At 41.0% G+C, this 21,661-nt stretch overlaps 1 protein-coding gene across 1 annotated transcript in view; it reads right to left on the reverse strand.

Annotated features, from left to right (window-relative positions):
- Positions 1-15,035, reverse strand: part of BCKDHB (branched chain keto acid dehydrogenase E1 subunit beta) — a 134,297-nt gene extending 119,262 nt beyond the window's left edge. The window contains exons 1-3 of the mRNA XM_074819701.1: positions 14,850-15,035; positions 12,119-12,196; positions 9,512-9,580 (exon numbers count right to left, since the gene is read on the reverse strand). Of these exons, the coding sequence (XP_074675802.1) occupies positions 9,512-9,580; positions 12,119-12,196; positions 14,850-15,021 (319 nt within the window). The 5' untranslated portion in view covers positions 15,022-15,035. The remainder of the gene's footprint in view (positions 1-9,511; positions 9,581-12,118; positions 12,197-14,849) is intronic.
- Between the last annotated feature and the right edge of the window lie 6,626 nt (positions 15,036-21,661).

Consider the following 21,661-nt stretch of genomic DNA (forward strand, 5'->3'; position numbering starts at 1 on the left):
CATTACTAAAATATTACTTTTAAATGTTTCACTGCAAGTATTTCCTGAAGTGGAAAATTCCATTTTTATGAAGTTCAGCAGCACATACTTTTTTTGCCCAGAAATGTATCTTGAAATATCTTAAAAATGTGTTAGAACAGCTTTCTTAAGCTCTGTACTGAGTATGAAGTTCTATATTAAAAAGTATATCCCTTATCTTTCCCTCAAACAGGTTTACAACACATAAAAAGAAACATAATAAATATTATTAAGTCCCAAACAAATAAAATACTGTTATCACACCAGGCACACTATCAGAACAATTAAAAAAATGAAAACAAAACTAAAATAAAGTCTATTTAGCTCTGATACAGAATGATTTATATCAATATCCCACAGATTCAAACAGTATAAGAGGATATAATACACTGTATCAAGTTCTCAAATAATTTTTCTTTTCTTCTAACTGTAAATCTTAAGAAAAGAATTGGCTATTTAAGACGAAAATGAACAAAATGTACTATTGTGTAATGAGTCTGGAACACGTTCTCCAGATGTTACTGTTCAAAGACATTTATATAAATCAGAACAAAATCCAGATCTTGCCAAACTGCTCTGGAAGAACCAGGCAAGCAAGCTGCAGAATTCTCCACTTAAATCCATCCACAAAGAAACAACAATAACCAAACTCCAGACTACTTGGGTTTTACTCAATCTATATTCAACAACTAGTCATTTTCAACTCTGAATAAAATGTTCTACACTGAGCTTAAATCCATCATGTCAAAAATTCTGAACTACTTCATTCTACCATGTGCAATATGTTAGGAACGACCAGCACCTACATAAAAGGGGAAACACAGTGCTTCTCAAACAAGCTTGCAGTCTGCTTCTGAAGCACTGACCTAACATTTTCTATCTATCTGCTTATACAATAAAGCCCTAACACTTACTTCTTATGCTACTTTAGGCTGAGTTTTTCTCCTCCCTATAATAGCATATTGCTATGTTATTAAAGAATGCAAGAGACCCCATGACTGATAAAAAACCTCACAGAAAAACCCCAGCATGTCTCCCCACCTGCTGAAGTAATACCCAACCACTAGTAGCTTCTGGGAGACAGAACACACTACCTTAATACACTGCCCCAACCAGCCTATCCAAATTGTGGTGTTGTACTACTTGCCCTTGCACTGTAACACTTGGCAACATGAGAACAGACCCAAAGCATCCACTGACAGATCTCTGCTCTCTCACCAGTAACATGCTGTGAAGTCTCCACTATAAACAATTTACTGAAATCACTAACAAAAAATATTTAAAATATAAACATTTTAAAGTATTTTATGTATTTTGGAGGCAAATTAGAATTATTTTTTTTAAAACATACTATATCTACCTCTATTAGCTCAGCTGCAAAAGGTTCTCCCGTTATGCTACTAAAAGCTGTCAGGACATTAAGCAATCTTTGTAAGCATATCCAATCCTTAGCCAAGAAACTTCACCAAATACTGTAACAACCTGGGGACAACCTTATCTTCTGATCCATGTTTTCCCCATAGGCATTTCACTTAAACACAGAACTTGCCTTCAGGAGTTTTCTACAGCTCAAGCCCATAAAATAATACTGTGTTGAAGTAAATACTTTTTTTCAAAGAATGACTGCCAGTTTTAGAAAGGATGGTGTCCCTCAGGCATGGCTAGATACAGCCATCTCCTGGCCAAGTAGACAAAAACTCCTGAATTATTTTACTGGACCATAAACAAATGACTCATTTACTGAGAATGAAATGTTCCCTGAAAACTCACACAGGTGTTTACACCTTAGACACAAGGTCTACAGAATAACAACCAGGGATTACAGTGGATTAGACACTGGAAATAAACATTGATGCTGTAAGACAAACTAGAAACAACAGAAAGCTGTAAGCAACCAGGTTTTACTCAGTAAGACCCAGAGTAATGTACCCAGTTTTGGATGGCCCATATCCTTCAGTTTCAGGAACCAGAGACTAGAGAAAACTGATCAATAAGAAAAAGCTTCAAACCATAAGAATAATCCTGCACTGGGACCATGCGTGTAGGGAAGCCAGGGAATCTCCATCGCTGAAGGCTAAGAACAGCCTTTGACAGCTGATCCGTCACAAAACATACCCTGTGTTTCAGAGATCTAATTCAGTAAGGCAGGCAGAAAGTACAGGAAAACAAATATGGAAGTGATAAATACAATCATTTTTAAAGCATCCAGCTGATTGCTAATGTGGCTAGGTCATCCTGACATAAGGATGTTATTTTCTTGCTATAACTGTGGTTTCATATGCAGTTCAGTCACTTGCTTTTTGATGTGTTTGAAATTTTCCACAGTGGAAATCTTTGATTCAACTCCCCCCACCCTCACAGGATTCAATACAAGTGTTATTCCTTCTCTAGATTTTCCTTTTCTTCTGTGATTTTCCAATTTGCAAGAAAATATCCTGGACCGATTGAACAGACACTAATTACTGTTCACAATCTGCTCTCCGTCTATATCACACTACTTTATTAAATATGGTTTGGAAGAAAAAAAAATCCTACCAACTTTATACTTCTAGCTGCATCAAAATAATAAAGATTAGGAAGGATTATTTATGAAACAAGCCTGTAAGACTGAACAGAATAGGGCAAAAATTACATTTCAAGTTACATGTGTGTACTTATTACACACTTTCTGCTCCATAAGAGGAAATCTATTTTAGCTATGAAAAATGAGTAAGGACAAAAAAAATTGAAGCTGCTTATTTCTCATTTATGACTGTCTGCATGTATGAATGTCTAGCCACATATGTAATACAGAATTGCCTGAAAGGAAATGATCTGAGATTGATTTTGGTTTATCCTACATATAGGAGTGACACACAGTTGTTCTTACTGAGTTTTATTTTAACAAGTGTCCACCCAGAAAAGAAGCAATTACTGGCTGCACAGCAATACAATAGAAAGGGCATAGGGACCAAAGCATGCCACAAACTGACAGTCAACACCACACTACTAATAAAGGCAAACATCACTCCAGAACATATTAGCAATGTTATACAGAAAGCTTATGAAAAGCATCTTGTTCCAACTGACTTTGTATAAGAGTACCATAAACTGCTGTGAGCAGTACATCTCTCTAAGCACTGACAAACAAAAAGAGGAGGACAGCAATAACAGAGATCAAACAGAACATAAAAGAAACCAGAACAGACCAAAAATAAAAGCCATGCGTGAAAGACTCTCCAACCCCTCCTACTGGTGATGGGACATTAATCCAGAAGAGAGGAAACCTATCTTCCTCTGGTTCACTTTGCTATCACACAGAGGTTGCCAAACAGTGACAAATGAATCACATGAGCAAAAGACAAATTCATTCCAAAACTTTTCCACAGAACAACTGCTGACAAAACCATTTCTGCTGCATCTCCACAAAGGTCAGCCTTGGTATCTCTGTCAACTCTTTTGGGAGTAAGTTCAGAGCTCCTGAGGGACAGAACCGAGGCCAAGTCTCTTCTACCCTGGGCAAGCACTCACTTCTGGGGGGAGACACCACAGTGGCATCCTCCAGGAATTGCTTGAAGTATTCACATTCTACCCAAATAGTTGCAAGTGAAATAAAATGGCATAACTCAAGAATTCCCTACTGAAAAGAAAAAAACCTCATTTACACTACTCTTTCAGCTCAAAAATTATTTCCAATAGCTCAAAAACTTAGAAGGTAATCCAATCAGGCATCCAAATATTAGGAACCTAACGTAAGCAGTCACCTAGACTCCCTTGGTGGCAAATACAAAGACATGCCATGAAAGAGAAATCCAGGCTGCTGTATGATAGGGGATTGAGTTCACCCTCAGTAAGTTTGCAGACAACACCGAGTGGGAGTGTTGATCTGCTTGAGGGTAGCAAGGCTCTACAGAGGGATCGGGACGGGCTGGATCAATGGGCTGAGGCCAACTGTATGAGGCTCAACAAGGCTTAGTGCCAGGTCCTTGGGTCACAACAACCCTGTGCAACGCTGCAGGCTTGGAGAGGAGTGGCTGGAAAGCTGCCTGGCGGAAAAGGACCTGGGGGTGTTGGTCGACAGCCGGCTGAGTATGAGCCAGCAGTGTGCTCAGGTGGCCAAGAAGGCCAATGGCATCCTGGCTTGTATCAGAAATAGCGTGGCCAGCAGGGACAGGGAAGTGATCTTACCCCTGTACTCGGCGCTGGTGAGGCCGCACCTCGATTACTGTGTTCAGTTTTGGGCCCCTCACTACAAGAAGGACATTGAGGTGCTGGAGCGTGTCCAAAGAAGAGCAACGAAGCTGGTGAAGGGTCTAGAGCACATGTCTTATGAGGAGCGGCTGGGAACTGGGGTTGTTTAGTCTGGAGAAAAGAAGGCTCAGGGGAGACCTTATTGCTCTCTACAACTACCTGAAAGGAGGTTGTAGTGAGGTGGGTGTTGGTCACTTCTCCCAAGTAACATGTGATAGGACAAGAGGAAATGGCCTTAAGTTGCACCAGGGGAGGTTTAGATTAGATATTAAGAAAAATGTCTTCATCAAAAGGGTTGTCAAGCATTGGAACAGGCTGGCCAGGGAACTGGTGGAGTCAGCATCCCTGGAGGTATTTAAAAGATATGCAGGTGTGGCACTTAGGGACATGGTTTAGTGGTGGACCTGGCAATGTTAGGTTTGCAGTCTGACTCAATCTTAAAAGTTTTTTCCAACCTAAATGATTCTATGATTCTATGTCAAAAATTCATCCGATCAAAAATTAGGATTTTTTTCCTTACAAAGTTAATGAGCTTGACTTCTTTCACTTACTAGTATAGGCCTCTAGCTGTGTTCATATTACATTACTCTACACTCAGGCTTAAATGGCTTTCCTGGCAAAAAAAAGTTTTAGATTTGATGACAGACTTATTCTAAATGCAAATTTCTTCTCTTCTCTACCTCTCCAGAGAGACTCCAGTAACAGTCTGGATAGCAACCAACATCTGTATAGTACTACAACTGAGTATTAATACACTAAATTCTCCCTACTATTATTAGGTGATATTATAAAAGTGCTTGAAAAGGAACTCTCAATTTGTATCAAAATAACTACTTATAGGCATAGACTGCCATCTAGTGATTTTGATCCTCTACAGAAAAAAAAAACCACAACAAAAAACCAAACAACCTCCCTCTTCCAGATGAGGAGAAAAAAAACATTAATTCCTTCTTATTTTACATCAAGACATAGAAAAAACCTTGTATTGTATCACTTGTATCTCCTATTATTATGTTGATGGTAAATGCAGGAGGGGAATGAGGAAAGAAGAGTCAGTAAGTGTATATAATCTTCCTTGTACAGGTATGATCCATGAGGCTGGTTGCTCATCGATTCTGTCTGGAATTCCTCCTCATTTTACACAGACTCTAGCCTTTGCATAAAACAAGCACTGCAACCAGAACTTATTTAATCTCTAAGACAATACTGATAGACAGCCACACCCCTCTCAAAATTTTGGATTCCTTCAATTTTTGTGCTTTCAGTCTTTCCTGGTTCTCCTCAGCATTGTAACTATATTTTCAGTACATCCTCTAGTTCATCTTCGTCATTCCCTCTTCATCCATTGCCTGTTTTCTGCAGGATTTCACTATTAGTAAGAAAGGAGCCAAGTTACCTGTGTCATTTTATCTGCCTTACAAAGTTAAATTACCATTATGTGAATAACTCCTAAATTCATCTTATCTCCACATTCCTCTTTCTGTCCAAACTTGTATTTCACACATTGCCGTCATTTATTTATGAGCACCTCACCAGCAAGATAAAGAACTCTTTCTTTTTCCTGTCATGTCTTCTCCGTCCCCTTCTCTCTCAATCACTATCATCATCTTCAGTTCACTTCTCATCTAGACCTAAATCTCAGAACTGCAAGACAAATGGATCTTAGGAAGATCCTTCTATAATGAATCTGCAAGACAAACTTTTTTTTAAGTAGGAAAACAGCAAAAAGCTTTTCCAATTTCTCGTTCTCTTCTAGCTAACATGCTTTTCCTCTAGCAAATACAATCTTTGCAATGCTCTGAACACATGTGAAGAGATGGTTTCCTACCTTGTTAATCTGTTCTCATCAGCACTTTATGTACCTACCCATTTTATTTTACAGTCACATGAAACAAGAGCACTACTTATTTTTTCCTTCTCAATTCTATCCACTTATTCACCATAAAGAGGTCAGTACCCTTTTTGATCAAATGGCAATACTAGCTTTCATTAGCCCTTGTTCAGTGTTCATGTAAGTACTTCCACAATTTCTCATGTTGCTTCTCATGCTTTAAAGAAGTTCAAGTATTCCCAAAGTCATGTCATATCTTCCTCAAAAACCTCATTACAAAAAATCTTTGTTGTTATAAAATAAATCAGATTCTAGCTAGGCTGCCGGTGTGCTGTGACTGTTGCTTACTGTACTGACTAACACAGTGTGTAAATAGTTCTTTGCACTCCGTTAACAGTACCCATCTCAAAAGTACCCCCCTGCACTCTGAGGCCATCACAGAGCCTTTGAACAGCACCCACACTTTTAAATACACCATCAATAAAATGCTACCACAAGAATTAAATAATGTCTTTCCTTCATTCCAATATTATATGACTTTCTTAATCAAAGAAAACAAACAAATGACCCTCAAAGCAACACCCTAACAATATAAAGTTTGTTCCTTTTGTCTTTTAAACTGGAGATGTTCACTAAAAAATGAGAAGGTTGCTTATAGAGCCATCTGGTCCTGTTGCTTATTTCCCAAATGAAGTCTTCTGTAGCCCATGTTTCCAGCAATTGACTGCTGTCTCAGAGGCTTCCTTTTCACATGAAATCTAGTAAAGAGAGTTAACATATCACACCAGAGTTACAGAACTCTAACTCAACCTCAACATGCAGCACTAAATATCATTGCTAATAAAAGTCCTATCCAAACTATTTGAGTATTAACATATAAACTAGAGAGTGAGAAAACATACATATAATAATTGAAGCAGAGAAACAAGACAATGAAATATTGTTCTGCTTCTAAAACTTCTTAAAAGTACATTCTTCCTCTCTCCCTTTTTTGGTTCACTCCAAAAAAATAGACCTTGCTGATCTCCAAGATGGCAGTAACTCATTTCCTCCAGATGAGGAAAATGAAATAGATTTAATTACTGGCTGCAAGTGGTCCCAGTCATCTTTGTGCCTTGAAGAAAGTAAGCTGCTGAAACTTAACATTTTAAAACTTCTTCTGTTTAATAGCCCAGCAGGGGAGACAGCCACTGCCAAATTAAAAGCTATCAGGTTACTGTATCCACAACCAGTTTCCAAGACCTGTAAAATGCTATGTACTACCTGGCGTGCCATACATGAAACATTCTTTTTTTAGCATTCCAGTAACAGTACTTCTCAGAGCAAAATGGGCACTTAATGAAACCACAGCAAATGGATTACCAGAGAAGAAACTTAATTGGAGGAACAGTGAAGGACTTTGAAAGTCCTCCAGATTTGCCAACCAGGTATCACTAACTAGGTGGTTAAATTCTATCCATCAAGAACTGTGAACGTGACACTTACATGCTTGTGCAACAACATAGGATCTGAAATAAAGTCTTTTTCTTCCCCCCACCTTCCTTAGAAGCCACTGATACCCAGCCATAGGAGACTGTCCCTCAGAAATAGCGGAACTAAATTTCTTCCAAAATGAACACAATATAGTGATTAATTTAAATCACGGATAACACAAGAAAAGCTCTTGCAAATTTTAAAGAAATTCCCTATTTAAAACTTACTTAAAAAATAAGTTTTCAACAAGAATTAAAGAGTTCCTGCAAGTGACTATTTTTCCTCTTCCACTGAACTCACCTCAGCTGTCTGAGGTATGAGATGATAAAGTACCATCTTATTTTTCATATACTTTCACAAACCTGTTTTTCCTATCTAGTGAGGTGTTGGGTCTGTGTGTGTGTGTGGTGGATTTTGGTAGTGGGGGAGGAGGGTACAGTGGTGGTTCCTGTGAGAAGCTTCTCAAAGCTCCGCTGGCTCCAAGTTGGACCTGCCTCTGGCCAAGGCCAAGACAATTAGGAATGGTGGCTGCACCTTTGTGATAACATATTTAAGAAGGGGAATCTGAAGAGGAGTTGCAAGAACACCTATGCCGACACTGAGGTCAGTGGAAGAAAGGAGGAGGAGTAGTGAGGGAAATGCGCTGCAGCTTTCCTGTAGAGCATCTGAGACTCCCCTTCAGCCTGTGGTGAGAGGACAGGCTGTCCCATGGAGATCACTGGTGGAGCAGGTGCCCATGGAAGACCAACCCCACGCCAGAGCAGGTGGTTGCGCGCAAAGAAGGCCGGGACTCTGAGGGAAGCCCCCACTGTTGTAGTCCAGCACTGGAAGGACTGCAACATGTGGGACGGACCCACACTGGAGCAGTTCGTGAAGAGCTACAGACCATGGGAGGGACTCATGTCAGAGAAAGTCCATGAAGGACTTGTCTCCCATGGGAGGTACCCCACGCTGGAGCACGGGAAGTGTGTGAGGAGTCTTCCCCCGAGGAGGAAGGAGCAGCAGAGACAATGGGTGATGAACTGCCCGTAACCCCCATTCCCCGACCCCCTGTGCCACTGGCAGGGAGGAAGTAGAGAAATGGGGAGCAAAGCTGAGCCTGGGAAGAAGAGAGGAGTGGGGGGGAAGACGTTTTTAAGATGTGGTTGCATTTCTCACTGTACTGCTATGATTGGTAAATTAAGTGGTAGTGGTGTTCAAATTAAATTGATGGTTTTTTTCTTCCCCTAACAAGTCTGTCTTTTGCCTGTGACCATAATGGGTGAATCATCCCTCTCTGTCCTCATCTTGAATCCAGAGCCTTTTGTTTTATTTTGTCCTCCCCATCCCTGAGGGGGAAGGAGTGAGTGAGCATCTGCAGATCCCTGGTGCTCAGCTGCCCTCTGGGCTCAAACCAGGACAAGTGATAAATAGTCTTTGAGACAAAGCTTGTACCATTTGTCTGAATGCCTTCACATGATTCTCCCAAACAAGTAAAGCAATCACATTTTAGATGAAGCACAAGCATAGCTATAACACATAACTTCTATATTGGCTTTCTAGGCCATGCTAGAAAATACTATATTTAACCAAGAGTTTAAATCCATTTTAATGTAATTCCTTCGCAGTACTTGACAGATAGGACTAAAAAGTATCACCATGCATTGTTGCTCTAAGAGGCTTTAATTTGATTACAGTAATGAAATGGGGCCAACATCTGGTCCAATTGCAGTTTAAAAAAAATGAAGTTATATTGATAAAGTTAGCTGAAGAAATAGAAGACTCCTGAAATTATGTCAGCAAGTTTAAAAGCTTTGAAAGCTTGCATAAATAGTAAACACGTTCAAAACTTTTTCTATTTCCAAAGACAGAAAGGAAAACATATGTTCATTTACAAAGTTTCTCTCCCACAAACCACAGAGAGGTACAAAAGAACAGACATGCTAATAGGAAAATAATGTCAGATGGAAGTTAACTTACCATATTTGTCTCGCAAGCCAACTGTACACCTGAAGACTCCTCCAAAGGCCACATCTTCACCAAATATTACTGAAAGATAAGAACAGTAGAGGAGGCTATTGTTACTCCAGTGCATCTTATTTTTAATGAACATGTTTCAAATGTTTTTATGAGACACTAACATATGTAGCACATAATATTTCATTTTACTTCAAGATTTACCTAGACTTAAGCGTTTCTCATGCACAGCCCAACTATAACAAATAAAGAACCAAGGTTAATACAACACAACTAAGTCTCAAATCAGAATTCATGAAACTGATTCAGCTATGCTTTCATTAAACCATCTGTTTATTTTTCTGCAATATTCTATACCACAACATCTAAATCTAAATGAATAAAAGCAATTCCAAGAAACAATTACATTTAATAACTAAAGAGTCATTGAAGTTGTGTTCTGCTTCAACTGATAACCGTTTGCATTTCTCATCCACAGATTTCAGTTTTCTTCAAAATACCAATCCAGCATGAAATTTCAAGCCTTCTCCAAACATACTTGCCAGATCCCTGAAGAGTGACTACAGAGGAACTCCTCTACAGAAAAGATGGGTATCTAACAACCAGGACAACTCTCAGTATTCAACACTATTATCCTTACAGTGTGGGTAATCTAGTCAATCCATTTTTATCATAAAAGTAATTGCCTTCAAAATTTAGCTTCATATCAACTAATCTGCGGGTCTTTTTTCTTTGAATTTATGGAATGATGATGTCTAATTTTTGTTAAAACAGTTTTGTTATTTAATTCACAGAAATAAGTATTGCTCATTTCATTTTTTTTAAGCATGTAAAAGACGTGCAGCAGTATCACCAATAGTAGCTTGCATGAACTGGGGTCCGTTCTGATAAATCCCAAATTCCTCAATACTCTCCATATTCTAAAGGACACAAAATAATGAGTTAGCCTCCTTGCTTTTCAAATATTATTTTTATTTAGATAAAATACACTTCTGATTGAAAGGACTAAAAGGGATTATTCTGACAATCATATTAATGACACCACTTAAAGAAAAATAACTTGTACAATGATGTAAAACCAATGCAGTCATGGAGTACATGATTGAAGTATGTTCCCAGATTATCTCTCTCATTCATGTTTAATATTAACTTGTTTGCTTTTTTATGTACTTAAAATCTTTGTAAGGACTTTCCGTTACCATATGGCTACTCACTTTTGAGCCAGCTGGCATTAAAAAAATCCCATTTAATGCTGGCATCAGCAAACTTGTGTGGGTTTACTCATTCTCTTCAGCCACTGAAAATATTTTCCCAGAGAGATTCTAATTCTCATCATCACAAGTATGAGGATTTCCACTACTTAAACAACAGTTGCTCAATTCCCATACAACTAAAAACATATGAAGGACATGCTTTCTACTGCAAGAAGTACTAATTACTTCAGTAAGTAGAGTGATACTAACAACTCACATGTCTGGACTGTAGAATTCCAACATGGTCTTGCAAAGGGCTTTGCAAAGATCCAGCCCTGCAAAGCCGAGGAGCAAGACTGGAGCCTTAGAGCAACTAAAAGGCTGAAAATTACATATGAGTTTAGGTTCCTACTGGACTAACACTCTACTTACTTTTATATGGCTGATTCTACAGAAAGAGTACTAAAATCTGTTCTTGGAACTAATTTACCCTGAATTGTCTAAGTTCAATTTAATAAAGGTGACTATAACACAGCTGTAGATTGAGAGGGAATGTATACAGACATAGTACTGGACAGACTACATAGAATTTGTCCTAACAGATCAGACAATTAGTCAGACTTTAAATTGAGCAGTAGTTTAAGCAGTGCCAAAACACACTAAAAAAAAAAAAAAATTACACAAGATCATACAGCTTTTGCAGCCATATTCATGACATTAAGCATCTCTTTCAGATGTCTGGCCATCATCACACCTTTCTTATGACAACAGAAGCAACGGACCTCCTGTTATGTACAAGAATTAAAAGTGCAGTAAATAGTTTTGTGCAAAAGAGTTTAGAATAACCCTTTTAAATCAAGCTATGATGAACTGCCTTCTTCAAAGTTACAGGTTATCTAGACTGCAAAAGTCTAGAAAATTTTACATTGCCTATGCACAATGATGAGCAGTAATCAGTAAAGCTGGAAATGAATTTTGGAGGGCAGGGAAGGAGAGAAGGGAGAATGGACAGAGTGAGGAATATATAGTCTCTAAAAAACCCCACTTTTTTAGCATAGAGAGTTGAAGGAATTAAAAACTAAGATTTACATTTTAAAAACTCGTGGTATTCAAGCTGCCCTTAAGTACAGTTCACATCAGTAATGCCAGAAGCATGTTAAGTGATGTATCTTTCTGTCTCAACTTTCAAGCAAAATACACACAGCTAATACAGAAGACACAGCTGCATCCTAGATCACACAATTCATTAATAATCTGTTAATACAACACATTTTTAAGCTTTGTTTGAGATCAAAGTGTGGAAATAACTTATTAGAAGACTTTAAAGGCCACAAGAAATGCATTTAATACTGTACACAAATAGGCAAAATAAAATGCAATTTATACAAAGCAAAACACAGTAACAAGTATAGTATACCTGCAGTCGGATCTTTGGCTAAAGCATTGTCCAAGGCACTTGTTATCGATTGGAAGAGATTCATCTTCTGAGTTTGCCCTGTGTGAAAGTGATTATTTAGCCACTTAATTTGGTTCAAAATACAAAGTACATTAGAAAATACTGCTGTAAAACACAAATAAAAACTTAGTTAACAGTCATAAACAAGAACCCTGTTAGGAGTACCCAAGACTCATCTGCTGAGTAAACTTAAATTATGGGATAGATGGGATTAAGTATGGTATACTTTGCAATCCCAAGAACTGTAATTCTACTATCCCTGCATGCAACCTTTTTTCAAAAACTATGCTCTTAACTAGAGCAAATGCAGTTTTGCAATGCCTAGTCAAACACTAGGAACGATGACTAATCCAACAGTTTTTCAAAGGAAAAAACCATAGTAAAGTATTATTGTTTTGAGGATTGGGATCCTTTCTGCTAAAATTCACCAGATTTCATTAAGCTTACTTCATCATTCTTTAATAGTTTTTTTTTAAAAGCTTCAGTCTTTCCTGTTTACAGACACCTATTACTATCAGAAGTTTTCTAGACCACCAGCCTGCTCTCTGGACTGCAGTTAGAAAGTGTCAGAAGCATCAAATCCACACTCAAAAGGAAGAAAAGCTGATGCTGAACAGCTATACCTAAAATGTATACTTAAAAAAAAGCAAATGCACCAGACTGCTGTATTAAAATATTCTGCAGCACCAATGATTGAAAGAAAACCTTCAAAACGAAGAAGGGCTACCCGAGTCCCCTTCTTCATTCCAGCACTGCAAGGAAAAACAAACAGGCCTGAAAGCAAAGATGGAACAAAGCAGTAGCCCAGTCCCCACTACTGTGACCAAATCAGATCCTCCAAGTAAATAAAATAATGCCTTACCAGAAACTAAGTGAATAAGAAATTGCCTGGCTGACATTTGGTAGCTCTTTAACTGGCAAAACCTCTAAGTCATGACTAGGAGCCACAGCTCAAGAGAATACTACCTACCAGCACATACAGCATGTAAAAACAAACAAACAACAAAAAAAGCATGATTAGGTGAAGATCCCAGACAAACATGTGAACAGGTGTTAGAAATCAAAAAGGAGAACTACATTCTGTTTCCAGTAGCTACAGTATCCCTCAACAACCATTCAGACTCCCTTCCTCCTAAATTGTTAATTAACCTTAGCATTTTTTGTTAAAGACTCATGTCATGCCACACCAGAGCTGAGTAGCTGCATTCCTACATGTTCCCGTGCTTGGTAACTTCACTTGCTACCCTTTACATGGCCCTTTAAGAAGAGGAAACTGTAAAAAAAAAAAAAAAATTATGGGAACTGTTCAAATTATACATAAGCTACAAATAATGAACATTTATAAATTCAAGGGAAGGAACGCTGGGGAACAACAGTTGTTTCTCTTTCCCAAGTCATCCACATTATTTACATTACCTTTTCCACAAGAAACAATCCTTCCAGTATTTGATATAAATGCCTATTATTTAATCAACTGTCAGAAACTCCTCACACTGACTGTTCTGACCTGCTACTCTTGCTTATAATAAAGGCCTGTGTACCAGCCCTTGAAGGAAAGGAAAAACTAACTGGGCCCTTCAGATTTGAACTGTGGAGTTGAATAAGCATTATCTTACCAGGATTGGTATTGGCATAACCTTATTTTACTTTCACTATTTTTCAGTGAATTTCAGAGTGTGTGTTAAATCAAAGGGAAGTAGTTTTCCATCAATAAGTTGCAACAAAAACTGGACTGCCCCCCTACAGCTTCTTTGCCATCATCTCAGGCAGGGACTTGCAGCACACAGGCTTGACTCTGTGACACCTCGGATGACTATACCACTCAATGAGCAACAGAAATGGCCAGTTTTCTTGGACTTAATGACCAAACTGGAACACCAAGGTATCCAACAAGGTAACAGCCTTCTAGAAGACAGTGCGGTTCACGTGAGAAACAGCTATTCTGCAGCTGGCAGGCTTCTTCCAGGAGAACTCAGCACTGGTCATTTGCAGGGATACATCTCAGAAATAAAGTCAAAACATCAACTTTCATCCTGAGCTGTTTGTTTCCAACCAGTCTGTTTACTCTCAACCATGTGATCATGTGGATTACCTCAAGCCTTTCACTAGGCAGCAGTCTTTATTAATCACAGGTTTATTACAACATTCATGACTTAAGCATACAATAAAAAAATAGGGATGGATGTAAGTCATCCAGTTACTGCTAGCTTTTCCCCTGAAACAGGAGTGGGGCAGGGCAAAGGCTTACAGGCCCGAGCAGATGGAAAGGCCTAGTGCAACTATTGCACTGACCGCCCAAAAACACTTCATGAACACGCCCCCCGAAGCACCACCGCCCCCTACGGCGGCCCACGGGAGCCATCTAACCCACAGCCCAAGTTTTTCGCGGAAAACCCGCAAGTGGAAGCGCCGCGGACACAGCGGGGGAAACGCACCCAGGCGGGGCCCAGCGCCGCCCGGGGTCCCGCTCCCAGCGCTGGCGGCCGCCGCCCCGCCAGGGAAGCCTCTCGCTCCCACGGCCACCGGCGCCTCGCCGGGCGGTGGCCCGAGGGGCGGAGGCGAGAAGAGCCCACCCTTCCTCCTCCCTCCCCCTTCGCCCCACCCCGGCCGGGGGCCTCCCCCGAGAAGGCGGCGGCAGCGGGGCGGACCCGGCAGCAGAGCGAGGGTGAGCCCGGCCCAGCCCCGCTCTCACCGTACGCGCTGGGCGCCGGGTCCGGCTGGAAAGCGAAGTGCGCCGCGGACCGGCGCGGCGTGGCCGGCAGCGGGGTCAGGCGGCTCCAGAGCCCGGCGCGGCGGCGCACCGCCACGGCCGCCCCAGGGCCGAGCGCCCCGCGCAGCGCCAGCCGCCCCCCCGCCGCCGCCATCGCCGCCGCTGTCAGGGGCCGCCGCGGCCGCCGCGCGTTCTAAAGAGGCGGGGTCCTGGGCGGGCTCCGTGACTGGCCAGCAGCCATGGAGGACGGGCCAATCAGAAGCCGCCCTGCGGTGGGTGGAGGGGAGGGAGGGGCGAGAAAGGGTTTGGTGCGCGTGCGCCGGGGGCACGCCGTCAGGGGGTGGGGCCGGCAGGGGCGGGGCTAGTGCTCGGCACGCGGGGCGGCGGGAAGCGGGGGGTGCAGCGCGCGCTGAGGGCGAGAGCGGGCGGCGCGCGCGCGCGATACCGGCCGCGGCGAGCGGGCGGCCGTTCCCTCAGGGCGGCGGGGGGGGCCGCGGGGCTGTGCGGCTGTGAGCCTCGGCAGGGGCAGCGGGTGCTTTCGCCCTCTCGTCGGCGCTGCTGATAACGGTGTGCCTGGTATCGGGCGCATGGGGGAGTGCCGAGCTGGGCCTCGCCTCTCCCTCGGTGTTCTCACAGCTGAAACAAAAGTCTTCACCTTTCTTTTTAAACGTTGTTCTTCCACTGGGATTTTCATATTGCTATGTTGGCATCGAGAAACACTGAACAAGTGTCTGAAATCCTCAAATTCTACTCCAGCAGGTGGCCCAGAAAGATAAAAAGAATGAAGAGACCTGCAGATACCGTTCCCTGTGTCCCTTTCACCCCCTCTCAACTGCACATCCAACCTCTTCTTGAGTCTTGTTCAAGGTCTTTTTTTCCAAAAAGATCATACCTTCATGGCATTATTTTTAGCAACAGAAATTATGGTCTTTCCTATGTACATATTCCCTTGCCAGGTTTCATAATACATTCTTTCTATTGTTCTCCTCACCAAAGTGACCACCTCACATTCCTTCTCCAGACGCTCCCATCACCCACGTAACTTGCTCTACTTTTGCAGCCTTTCTTCCCCTGTATGTCTGTCATTCCCACCATTCACTTGCCTCCACATCCTTCCCCTTTTGCCAGTGCTTCACATCTTGCCCATACACGTGCTTATCCATCAAACCCTTTCATGCAGCCTCCAACATGTGTGAAAAGTCCCTTTGAGTCGTTTTTCTTTGTGTTGATATAGTCTGTAAGACTAACCATAGTGGACAGCATTTTTACTCTGATCCAAGAAATGTAACTCCAAAACCTTGCCTCAGAGAAAGACTAGAAACTGGAATGATGTATATATGACATCATCTCTTTCAAATGAGAGGGCTCATGTGTAACCCCGTCTGAATAGGGCTGGGTTTTAAACACTGGAATATGAGATTTCATATCTAATATGAAATATGTATCACTATTATGTTTAGATTTTCTTTTCTGTCTGAGTTCCAAGCCATTACTGAATATCCCTGTTAATGACCACAGGACCATTTCAGTGAAGACCATTGTTTCATTATGTAGAGTGCGAAAAAAATTTTTTTCATGTTGATTTTTAATTTCTTAATCATTGGGATTTATGCAAGATAAAAGGCTTAATCCTACTGCTAACTGGAGAGACGAGTCTCTTGCTCTTTACATGCCCTTTATCCCTAGAGACTGCTGACAAACCACTCGAGATCATGGGATCACGCAAGTTCTTCTACCAGATTCCAGTGTATCCCATGGAAGCAAAATACTGATGAGTATCTAAAGGGGGCAAGAATTTTAATAAACTAAGAGAAATGCAATCTCTCCAATGAAGGAGGCGTATAAATGTCAAATGTTGAGATTGCTTCCGACTCCACTGGAAGGCAAAACATAGATATTTGAAAAAGTTTAGTACATAGCAAACACTATAACCATCAAATTACATATAACCATTTATTTGTATGGATAATAGTATAAGAGTTTACAAATATCAAAGTTTGTTATTCAAATAATTATATTTCTTTTAGTAAGCAATGTATTCGAGTAGGAGGAATATAGCTATATTGCACATTGTCGTGGCCAGATCTGCAAAATTTACAAATGGAGAACAGATAGTATAGGAAGGTATTACTTATAACTCTGTGATCTATTATTAATATGTTAGTTGTTGGACCTGTGAATTGCTAAACTCAAAGTATAAACTATGAGATATATTTGGTTTAGGTACATTTAGTATTTGTCATGCTGTATTATGTGTAAAATAACCAAGGCAATAACCTTGGTCATATTCCAGAAGATGCTTCAGTTTTCAACACAGGCAGAAAAAGATACTCCTTACTGTCTTAGTTCAGTAACTGTTGTCTCCTACATCTGGTGATATATGGAACTTGAAAAGGAAAAAATGGTCATGAGCCCAGTATCTTACAGAGGAAGTTCTGACGTTTATGGTGGAAAGAAGAAATACCTTCAGTAAGACCTGTTCACCTGCTATCCAGACCTAGGTGAAAGAGAAAAAAGTGTCTGGAGATGAGGCTTGCCACCTAAATTATTACTGCCTTTTGAGTACAATTGTCCACATGGCCTTGGGAATTTGCACTGGTTCTAAAAAGGGAAATGGACAATCAGAGAGGTTTATCCAAATGTACTTTGGCTGACCAATATGTTAGCAGAGATGAGTCCTAGCATTCATGTTTTCCAGCTCTGAGGAGGTAATAATTATATCCACATTGTTCCTGGTATAGGTTATGATATTCCAGCAACTTCAATTATGTTTTGAAAACAGCTTTCTCATTTGGAAGTTGTTCAGTCACTTAGGGCCACTTCCCTTAAATCTATACACCAGACGTTAAAGATTCTGCTGATTTCAGCAGCTGCATTCCCCATCTCTGTGGTTTTTGTCATCATGTGCACCCTTACCCATTTAAAAAATCTGGCAGTCATTACTATTATTTCTGCATAATCATGCAGAGCAATTAATGAGGATCTGATGATGAGTGCAGACCCTACTGACATAGCCCACATTATGCCATGTTTATACCAGCATTAATCAGATGTAACTCCTTTGAAGTCCATGTTGTTACCTCTGATTGACATGGATCTAATTGTGAGCAAATTGCAAGTATTGGACTCTGACATGAGCATATGGCTCCGTGTCTACTGTTCTACGCCAAAATCTCTCAAAATTTGGACATAGCCTGCAGCTGAACCTTAGACTCCTTCTGAGCTTGTCACGTTTCCCAGTAGGTGTTGCTTTATTTAAATTACATCTCTGTAGATGATAAGACATCCAGGTGATTTCTGTTGCATTCCTTCAAGTGTAGTTTCACTGTTGTTTTCTTGTCAATTCTCTCTGTCATGCTATAGTGTTGCTGTAAATTTTCCTTGCTGCTCTGTGGTTCATTGACAGTAGCATGTTCTCCACACCAACAGTTGATTAGCTGATTCACCCCTTCTTATAGGAGCTGCTAGCAAGCACTCTTGTCACGCTAATACTATGTCTTGGCACTTCACCTGTTTTGTTGCTTCCTTTGCTGTCTTGTCTTCCTGCTACCCTAATTATGATCTTATTCATCCTTCTTTTTCTGTAATTTATTGGCACTTTGGAGCTGTTTTGTCCTCTGTTCCTACTCCCTCACTCACACGAATGGGTTATTTTGCTAGTTAGGGACAGTCATCTCTTTCTTGGGTATGTATAAATGAGGAGCTGTTTTCTGAAGTTGTGCTGGGTTTATGTGACGTGGTTTTGGTAGCGGGGGAGGGGGCTATAGCAGTGGCCCCCTGTAGGAAGCTTCTCTAAGCTCCCCTGGCTCCAAGTCAGACCCACCTTTGGCCAAGGCTGAGCCAATTAGCGACGCTGCCTACACCTCTGCAATAATGTGTTTAAGAAGGGAAACCTGAGAGGGGGCAGAGGACTTGTGAGGAAGAGTTACGAAGAGGACACCTATGTGAACACTGAGGTCAGTGGAAAGAAGGAGGAGGAAGAGGGGGGTGCTCCAGAGCAGACAGTCCCCCTGTATCCTGTGGTGAGATGGCAGGGCCGCCCCTGCCACCCATGGAGGTCACTGGAGGAGAAGAGATCTGCCTGTGGAGGACCCCCCACTGCAGCAGGCAGCTGCGGCCGGAGGAGGCTGGGACTCTGTGGAAAGAAGAAGCCCCTGCTGTTGTAGTTCAGCACTGGGAGGACTGCAAAACACGGTGGTGACCCACACCAGAGCAGCATGGCAACGGCTGCGGCCCATGGGAAGAATTTACAGCAGAGAAAGTTCATGGAAGGCTGTCTCCTGTGAGAGGCCAGCCACGTGGAGCAGGGCAAGAAATGCAGAGGGGTGTCCCCCCCCACCCCCCAGAAGGAAGGAGCAGCGAACTAAAAACCCCCCCACTCCCTGCCCCTGCACCACTCAGAGGAGGTGGTAGAGATATCAGGAACAAAACTGAACCTGGGAAGTAAGGAGGGGTGGGGTGAGGTGTGTTTATGATATGGTAATGCTTCTCACTGTCCCATTCTGTCTGTTAAGTGTTGGTTTTGTTAATGTTTTGAAATAAAGTGATGTCCTTCTTCCCCTAAGGAGTCTGTCTTTTGCCCATGACCATAATGGCTGAGCAACCCCACCCTGTCCTCATCTTGATTCCTGAGCCTTTTTCTTCATTTTCTCCTTCCCATGCTGGGGGGAAAGGGGTGAGTGAACGGCAGCGTGGTGCTCAGTTGCCGTCTGGGCTCAAACCACTGTGGAAAGGAGATGTAGCTTCTGGCCTGTCTGGTTTTATTATCAGTCCTGTACAGATTGGATGTGTGAACAGAAAGGGTAGTCTTAACCCTAGGAACAAGTAAGACAAACTGAGCAAGAGCAGAGCAGCAATGGTTTTGAGCAAAGGAACTTACAAGTGAATGGTTTCATCTTAGGTAGCATAAATCCCAGGGACCATTTTGCAGTTTAGCAGATAAATTATTATTTTAGACTTTGATAAGAAGCAGGCCAGGAGCACTGCATCTGGAGCCAGCCAATTTGTAGTCTGGCAGAGAGCAGGAAAAAAAGGAAAAGAAGCTTTAATGGAGTACTTTTGTATTCATTTGCATGTAAGGTCAGAAGTCATCCAGTTATTTCTGCCATTTCACCCACCTCTGTGTTAAGACAGTGCTTCCCGCTTAGTCTGGAATAGTAACCGTGGCTTTCATCCCCAGTTGCTTTTTAGATTTTTAAACACTTCACCAGAATGATCACGCTCAAGTTAAAGACAATCCTATTTTTAAATTATATGAATAATTCCTAACATTAAGTGAAGCAATGCTAGAAACAGCAGTGTCTATCCACAGAGACATTATTCAGCTTTTTTTGTAAGACGTTTTGTGTTTCATAATTATGGGAAGAGAATCCCACTCTCCTCTGTTTAATTCAATCAGTTTTAATTGCTTTGAAACCACAGAGCATATTTAACACTATTTTCTACTGTGACTCAATCTAGAAATACCTGTACAGGGAAGTGATTTCTAATAGTTGACAACTCATAATTCTAATGCAAAAAAAGTCATAATGAAATCCAATTTGTACAAGGAATAAGGACCACATTTTTATCTTGAGGATCATTAAATGTAGGAACAATTTACTTGAGAACATGCTGGATTCTCATCACTTCCATTCTTCAAATAATAGCTGGATGTCTTTGTAGACGATGTACTGTAGCTCAACCAAAAGTTATGATCTTGATACCAAAACTATTGAAAATACTGAAATAATTATACTAATACCTTCCAGTTCTAAAATAACTGTTGTTGTTCATTAATAAGCAAGAATTGCTATTTGACCGATCAGGAAAGTATGACAAAAATTCTCAGTCAGATTCAGAAACAAGTGGAGAGATGGATTCTTCATATATGTGTGTGTATATATATATATATATATATACACAACTGACATTATAAGCAGAGCTCAAAAAGCAAATATACAGAAGTCCTGTATTCAGGATTCTTGGGATAAAACATCCATCCAGTAGATCATATATAAAACACACTGGAATCTGTCTCTGATATTTTGATAATATACTATAGTATACTGGTCAGTTTTGATGCCTGCTTATAGTATAGTTGTGTTCAGTGGAAGTTAAAGAAGGGAGAATAAAAAGGTATGATGGATCAACTCATGCCAGGAACCCACTGAGCCAAAGTCTTGCTGTTTCCCCATAGTTAGTCATTGCTCTAGAGCACAGTGCTGTTCCCGTGTCTGTTTAAATGAGATACCTTTATGGAGCATTTTGTCCTCTGTAGGTAAGTCTGAAGCATAATTCTGTATTTCTGCTGCTATTATTTTTATTAGAGAACTATCTGCTTATTTTATTCAGACTGATAGCATTAGCTCTGATTTAAATAGTAATACACTGTAAACCTTATCTCATGATGTGTACAGGTAGAAGTGTGTTACAAAAAGAGATAGAAAGGAAAATCCACTGTCCATTAATTATCTTTTGTCAAAAGATACAGTTTTATTCAGTTTAGTTGGCTTTAAGTAATGGTCATGTGAGCTAAAGAAGTCACCTTTGGATCATGAGTTCCCTACAGGTTTCCAGTGTTCTGCCTGCCACTGGCAGGTACTGCTCTAGAGATAACCCTGTACCAAGCAACGTCTTCCACAGGTTTAAATAAGTGTTTGAGATTCCATTCGCCTTGCCACAGACTGACCTTGAGCTGCTGATCGGAGTGCGAGCTGTGATCAGTTACAAAAATAGTAAAACTCACCCCATAATGTTAATAGTAATTTCTGTAAATTAAACATACAGAATTTGTACTCTACCAGCAAGTGAAC

This window comes from Strix aluco, chromosome 3, assembly GCF_031877795.1.
Source record: "Strix aluco isolate bStrAlu1 chromosome 3, bStrAlu1.hap1, whole genome shotgun sequence".
Lineage (NCBI taxonomy): Eukaryota > Metazoa > Chordata > Aves > Strigiformes > Strigidae > Strix > Strix aluco.